General features: G+C 36.3%; 1 protein-coding gene across 1 annotated transcript; it reads right to left on the bottom strand.

Annotated features, from left to right (window-relative positions):
- Positions 1 to 597: 597 nt before the first annotated feature.
- Positions 598 to 1,572, bottom strand: LOC311289805 (putative inhibitor of apoptosis; the record flags this gene model as incomplete). The annotated part of the gene is made up of 1 exon (XM_084408051.1): positions 598 to 1,572. One exon carries the CDS (start codon positions 1,570 to 1,572, stop codon positions 598 to 600), a length of 975 nt encoding a protein of 324 aa, XP_084264177.1.
- Between the last annotated feature and the right edge of the window lie 6,483 nt (positions 1,573 to 8,055).

Below are 8,055 nucleotides of genomic sequence, written 5' to 3'. Positions count from 1 at the left end.
AAATTATGTTTTAAACCATCATCTTCACTTGAGACATTTACATTATATTATATACCGTCCTATATACCGTTATACCGTCCTAGTTTTTAAATAGCGCTAAAATGTATATTTTAACCCTTTATGCGGATATGCCGCACAAGGTTCTCTGTTCTCTGGTTCTATGTTTTTAAAAATAAAGACAAGGATGCCTCTTTCTATAAGCGACCCTCAAAATCTGTGCATACAACAAAACACGTGTAGGTGTACGATGATTTATCAGAAAATTACTTTTGTTTGAAGAAAAACTTAAATCAGCTGGTGCTTGATAACTATTGAAGTTATATTGAAGTTATGAATTCGGTAATGATGCGATATTTATCACGTTTTAATTTTAACTCAATACTCAAAACATCTTGTTGGTCAAATTAACTTAAAGCCTGCGCAAAATTATTCTTAACTTAAAGCATACGCATCCTAGCTACTTTCTAAATGTTTGTTACAGAACTTATGGTGAACAATTCACCATGTTTAATCAGATTTTGTTACTGGATTGAGTGAAAATAATAAACTTCTCCTTTGTTTTTATTCATCAAGTTAAATCCAAATGATAGGAAAACTTTATGATAGGAAAGTACGGACGGCGCCTTTGACCAATCCTCTACATATGGGGCACTTGCTCAGAGAAGGGGCACATTCTTTGCACACAACTAGGTGACCACAGGGGATGAAGACAATGTTCACTTCCTTATCCATGCAAACTTTGCATGTGCGCTCCTCTTGAAGTCTTCTTAACTGTTCCTCCATAGACAAGTCTGAAAGATCTTGACTCGGGGATGCTGCTTCATTTGTCTGGGCCGTCAGGCCACACTCAAATTCCATCTCTAAAGCAGACTTCACCACAGGATTGTTCTCTTGTTCTCTCACAAATTCTCTTGAGTCTCCATTAGTCAATAGCTGTTCAAATAGTCTTGGAAATCTTGCTTGAATCTGATGAACAAACTCTTGGCCCTTTTCTTGCAAGAGGTATTCACATCTTGGAAACCACTTAGCATGTTCTACCCATGGATCATCACCAGACTCCCAACATCCGAGTCCACCATCGCAACAAAAGCACTTCACGTCATCATTACGACCAACATAGTAAAAACCAGCCATAGCCAATTGGTCTGGTCGAACAGTTATTCTTGAGGGCCAGTAGACAAATGTGAGCAACCTTTCTTCACACTGTTGCATTGCCGATACATTGGAAAGGCTAGATAAAGGTACATTATCTGCACGGTCACCTCGAACGAAGCGGCAGTTGGGGTAATGCCTCTGGTGTTCTGATACTGCACGATCTCCCGGTTCCCAGTTGCTAAGCTGGCCTCCACAACTGAAGCAAGCCACTCTGTCGCCCTGGCCAAGGTAGTAGAAACCAGCTTTGGCAAGCTCGGCTGGAGCTACTGGTGCAAGAGTCCAATTCTGAAAGGTGTCAAGGCGTTCCTGTTCCCGACGCATGCCAAGATTGTGACAAGCCGGAGGGCGCTGGTGAGACATATCCTCAACTCCACGGGAGGAAATGGGGCTGGAAAGGGTCAGGTTGCTGAATGCCATGTTTAAGTAACCCACCCGCTCCTCCGTTTGGCCTGAAACAGATGCCGTGGTGGTCGATGTTACGGCTGTCACAGGGGCGGAAAGAGGATGGCTACGTTGCAAAGCGGGGGAAAAGGCACTTTTGATGAAGGCTCTGGATGAAGACATAAAAATGTGACCACTCAAGCCCTTCTCTCTGTCAGACATCCCATGACTAGTGTCTAGTCGTCCTCTCACATAATCTTATTAAACTTATTAAATACCCTCTATGATTCAGGACCCGATGCTAAGAACAAAATCGAATTTTGTTCAACACCACAAAATGTCCTTTTTTATGTTCTGTACACAGCGGGCAAATTAATTGTATCATTTGAAAAATCACCACACAATTTCAGGTATTCACATCTTGGAAATGGTTGCCGCTTCGGGAATACAGTAATTAAAATGCAGAAAACAAATATTTAAATATTTAATCTCTTAAATCATGTATACTATTTTTATGAGCTCAGACATTTTTTTTAACCAGAAATTTTTATTTCAACATTATAATTTCATACATTGAAGTAGTGAAGAAAATGATAGACCGGCATTACGTACATAAAGTAAAACAACATTTACAGATGGTCTAACCAGAATAGAAAATCTCTGCAGGTGATCATGTCTTTCTCTAGGCTATAGTTGACCAGAATTTCAACTATTTCACCAACGTCTGTTTTTGCATTTTTTGACACCAGTGACACACAGAGATCCGTTACAAATGTCCATATAGCGAGTATCTCTGTGACTCCGAATTCGTCACTACATGCACTCAACACATCCAGAACTTTTCTGAGGATCACGCCGATCGGCTCTTTGCCGTTAAAAAACATCGGCGTTACATCGGTCCATGACTTTATCAAGCCTCTTACGACATCCATTTCATTTTTGAGATTTGTCACACGTTTGCTATCCTGCGCACAATCGTTTTTCATACCACACGCAGCGTCGATAATCCTGTGCATCAAGCCAACCATCTGGCCTCTAAAATGATCTTTAAACATACTGTCTAGCATGTCTCTTAAACGACAGTCTTTGCCCGTGGCGCACTCACACGCCGGATGATACTTGTGCCCCACATCGCCAGAACTGGACGGGGAGTCGCTCTCCATCAGGTTTTGCGTTTTCTAATTTTTTCAAATTTTCCTGGAATGTTCCTGGAATCTCCTGAGTCCTTGCTGCACAATTATCCAAGCCTTGTGTTTTTGGGTCGGAAGTTTGCGTCAGGTTCAGGCAAACAGGACTTTCAACTTTTGTTGCAGTAGCACAGCAGTCCGCGGCTAGTAGAGCTAGAGTAGAGCTAGAGCGTGCGATGTCCTGAAATATTTATCAGGACAACAACTCACCCCACCCTGTTGTGTAGGATGCACGGGGGCTGTCATCAGGAGAGCTGTAAAAAACTATGTAAATTAAAGCCACATTGCATCAGAAGAAGCGTCATGGAAAAGTTATGCATATGCCGCCAGAGAGAAGTTTATTATTTTCACTCAATCCAGTAACAAAATCTGATTAAACATGGTGAATTGTTCACCATAAGTTCTGTAACAAACATTTAGAAAGTAGCTAGGATGCGCGCATGCTTTAAGTTAAGAATAATTTTGCGCAGGCTTTAAGTTAATTTGACCAACAAGATGTTTTGAGTATTGAGTTAAAATTAAAACGTGATAAATATCGCATCATTACCGAATTCATAACTTCAATATAACTTCAATAGTTATCAAGCACCAGCTGATTTAAGTTTTTCTTCAAACAAAAGTAATTTTCTGATAAATCATCGTACACCTACACGTGTTTTGTTGTATGCACAGATTTTGAGGGTCGCTTATAGAAAGAGGCATCCTTGTCTTTATTTTTAAAAACATAGAACCAGAGAACAGAGAACCTTGTGCGGCATATCCGCATAAAGGGTTAAAATATACATTTTAGCGCTATTTAAAAACTAGGACGGTATAACGGTATATAGGACGGTATATAATATAATGTAAATGTCTCAAGTGAAGATGATGGTTTAAAACATAATTTTATCAAATCAAGCCAATTCATGCGAATACTGTCGTATATGAACAAAGAGAAGACCTAGAGTTCACTAACATTACAGCTAACTGTAGGAAACAGATATCCGGGGAGAGTGTAAAGAAAACGCCATACAAAACATTACAATCACACCCGGCAATATGATAAGTGTTGCGCTAGTGATGTTAAAAATTGTTGTTTCAGAAGAAATGCAAAGATGTGCTTTTTACGAGCGCCCGCTCGACACGTGACGTCACATCTCCGCGCTGCTGTTTTGGCGCGCTTTATGGAAGTTTGAATCGTTAGCGATGGAGCGCGTGAACACGAGCAGTGTGAGAGGATTCCTGAGATCTTGCGACGATCTGACTGAGAAGATTCGCTGTTTAATACAGAAGAAACTCGTCAAGACATACTTGAGCAGGTGATATTATGCGCTTACGATGAGATGTGAACAGGGCCGTAGCTAGAGAATTCGGGGGCACCCTAAAAAATATATTCATGCGGGCCCCCTTCACCAATATCATATACTGTACAGTAGATGAGCATGGAGGCCCAAATATAACAGAAGATGGTGATGTTGTTGTAAAACCTTTATTTTAAAAGTTAAATGTTTATATAAAATTACAACTAATAAAAACTAACAAAAAGAAAGAAATAGTTGAATAATAAAACAAATTTTAAAAAAGTAACAGCAAAATAATGTTTTTCCCATCAGTCTGTTATAATTCATTAATTTAAAAAGTAAAGAATGCAGTCAAATTTAAAAAATAAAATCATTTATTGTCTTATTTTTTAATAAAGATAATATGGAACTGGCAATATTATTAAATAAATCTAATAAATGTATTCATCCATTTTTCTTGATGTAATAAATACTTCATCAGCCGGCAGGTCAGGTGCATAATGCAATGCGTCGTGACTCATGTACATTTTTTAACTCCTATGTTAAAAAGAGAAATTTTGACCGCGCAATCTTTCGGCCTTTGAAAAAGTGAATGTTTGAACTCTGGTGTATGCTAAATGAAAACAGGCGAACGGGTGTATGAATGTGTCTACAGGTGTATCTAACCCTAACAACTAATGACCAACTTTATTTTTGCTATTGTACATACATTTTATTCTTCTAACTGTTTGTCTTTGGTTAACACAGCTGGAGAAGAACAACAGGGAGGTTGGAAGACACAGTAGAGGAACTACAGAATAAATATGGAGAGAAAACAGCATTAAAAAGGATCAAGTCCATAGTGAAAAAAATAAAAAAAAAGAATATCAAACGTAGGAAAGATGTATAATTTACTTTGTTAGTAGTCAATATGTTTCTCAATCTTCAATAAGCTTTACTATAATGTTTACATGGTTTTGGTTGTGTATTTAATTGCTAATTTTTTAACAGATGGTGACGTTCAACAGCCTAACAACCTTCCACAACGACGCCAGCATAATATTTCTACATCATTCGGACAGCCATTAATTCAGAACCCTAATCAGCTTAACTTAACAATTGCCCAGAAGAATGGTGGGACAATAGTTACTACAATCATGGTAGAAAACACAATATATGGTGATGTTAACATCGGTGCGGTGAGTGTCTGATAATTTAAGAGACAGTTGCTTAGTTAAGAAATGATTTGTGTATGTTATATATATTTATGTATGTGTATTTTTGTTAAGTTTTTTAAAGTTAGTCCATAGGGTGTGGAACTTTGCACAACTATTTACACGCATACTGTTTTTGACACATAGTGATTGTGAACATTCCATTTTTCTTTTTTTTCTTTTTTCTTTTTTTTCTTTTTTTTTTTTTAATAATACATCTCTTTCATTTTGTGCCGGATGTTAAAAGATAAAGGTATTAGTTAACAACAATTAAAAACTTTAAATCAACATGAAGCCATAATATTAATCAATAAAATATGGTTAAATTACAGTACAATGACTTCCATAATATTTTATTTTATTTTATTTTATTTACAAAGTTGTGTGTCGTGAGTGAGACCTCTCAAAGATTACACCAATATTAGATTTCTTGTTGCGTGGTTGGACTATATGCCAGAAGCTTAGTCATCAACATCTAAACTAAACATTATCATGGTTTAGTTGTATTTTAAAACACAGTTTTTTTTGTTTTGTTTTTTCAGATTTTCATTTTTCAGGTTGATATTTGTAGAAATGAGCAAAATACATTTATAAAAACAAGTTAATGACCTTGTGTCAGAACACAACAGGTCTTTTTATTGTAACTTTGAAAAGTGTAATACAGTATTTGATTTTTACAAATACCTAAACCAACAGGCCTAAGCCGTTGACCCCTGAAGTTATGACTTCTGAAGGCCTCTCATGTGTAGATTCGCTCGGTGAAAAAATGGTATTTTAATAGCTAAAATCATTGTCTGTATTCATAAAATATGTCCTCATGGGTGTAAAATGACCTCTGCCAATGATCTGACTTATCCTCGTAAGCGAAACATTTCTTATCTTTATTTACATGGGGCGGGTAAGTCCAAGGAGGCTTCCGTGTCGTTCCGCCATCTTGAAACACTATAATAGCAGAGAGGGACAAAAAGCGCTAGCCTAACTCAACACGTTTCATCATCAACACTACTCAACAGCACATTCAAAAGGACCATCAAAATAGTGTTACATTAAAAAGGCGTAATTGACACAAATTGAAATTCTGAATTAAGTAATAATAACAAAAAGTTGAAATAAAAATTGACTATGCGTCATAATTATGAGATGAAAAGTTTAAATGATGATGTACTAAATTGAAATTATGATAGATAAAGTAAATATTCCATAGTGAAATTTTCTGAATTCAATATAATTGTATTTGTGAAAATGATTCAGTACTGAAACAGCATTTATGAGTTTTTACATATCTTCTGCTTGTTTCTGCAGTTCGTGTAGGCCCTAAGACTATGAATAACTAAAAATGATTATTGAATAACTTGAATTTTGTTGACAATGTAACAAATTTTTTGACTTTCCATACCGGGAGTTGAACCCCGGGCAGCGTGGATGAAAACAAGGAATCCTAGCCACTAGACCATATGGGAGGCAATAATACTCCCCCAGCACATTTGAAAGGCTGCACAGTACATTATAATGCAGGATCATACTTATGCCGAGCCACAGGAAAAGGAATCCTCGTCGCCAAAAAGCTAAAATTTAATTTATCGGTATGTAAATAAATATCGGGATAGCTTTTCCCAGGTGGAAAGAGCTAATGAAGGAGAAAGAGGTGTAGGTGCCTGCTTTCTTCTCGACGGTTAAGTCAAAATTACGGTCTAAATGACAAGCTTTTTCCATTGCTTGGTTGTGTAAATCATTATATAAGCAGCATAACGGTAGAACATGTACAATTAAACTCGATGAAGCGCTATCGGAAGACATGTCGTCATAGATTCTTGACACATTACGGCTACCGCAGTTGCAACACGCATTTGAAAAAGCGAGTAGATGGGAGAACCACTAGATGGGAGAAATTCTTTTGGGAGGACTAACTTGTAGGGTCTTTAACAAAAAAAGCCTCCAAAATCGAGGAGGTCAAAGGGGATGCTTCCTGCTATATAGCTCTCCCCAAAGTCTGTTCATGCGGTCACCATAGGCTAATGCTAACATTTGAAACTTCTACATATATTTAAAGGGTAACATGTAAAGGGTTTTACCCTGTGTGTTTCCACACTGATTAAGGATAGTTCGGGAGATACAAGTAAAAATTATCTTATACGATCTTATACTTATACTTTGAATTAAGACGAGTAAAATTAAATATTCGCTCAAGACAAACTTTACTTATCTGAAATTGTGTGGTGATTTTCCAAATGATACAACTTAGTCTAAATAAGAGCAATGTGGAGTCCTCGGATTTCTTAAAACAACACAACAACAAAACTTTGACAAAATGTTGTATGGACAAAAGATCTAAGACGACCAAGCATACTTTTTGCTTTAATTATTATTATTTTATTTTTTTTATAATACACAAGTCTTCTTAGAAGATAAATAGAAGATATGATTTTAATAATACTTTAAAGATTTAATTTAAACAGTCTTTTAATTTTAAAAGATCTAATTTAAACTTTTAAGGTTATGGTTTTAAATGAGAGAGAGAGAGAGAGAGAGAGAGAGAGAGAGAGAGAGAGAGAGAGAGAGAGAGAGAGAGAGAGAGAGAGAGAGAGAGAGAGAGAACCACTCTGTGATTTTATATTATATAATTTATATACTTTTAAAGAACAGAATGTTTTTCAACTTTAGTTAAATTAGCAAGATATTATTTTATAACCATATCATTTATACTTTTAAAGAACAGTATGTTTTCAACTTTAGTTTAATTAGCACGATAATTATTTTAAAGGATAGAATTTATTTTTTTTTTTTTTTTTTTTGTATGACATTGTTTAATCACAGTGTCTGAACAGCACGTTTCAAATGTCAGAGTTCAAATGTGAAGGC

Source organism: Rutilus rutilus, assembly GCF_951802725.1.
Source record: "Rutilus rutilus genome assembly, chromosome: 4".
NCBI lineage: Eukaryota > Metazoa > Chordata > Actinopteri > Cypriniformes > Leuciscidae > Rutilus > Rutilus rutilus.
This window is presented reverse-complemented; position numbering and strand designations above follow the sequence as displayed.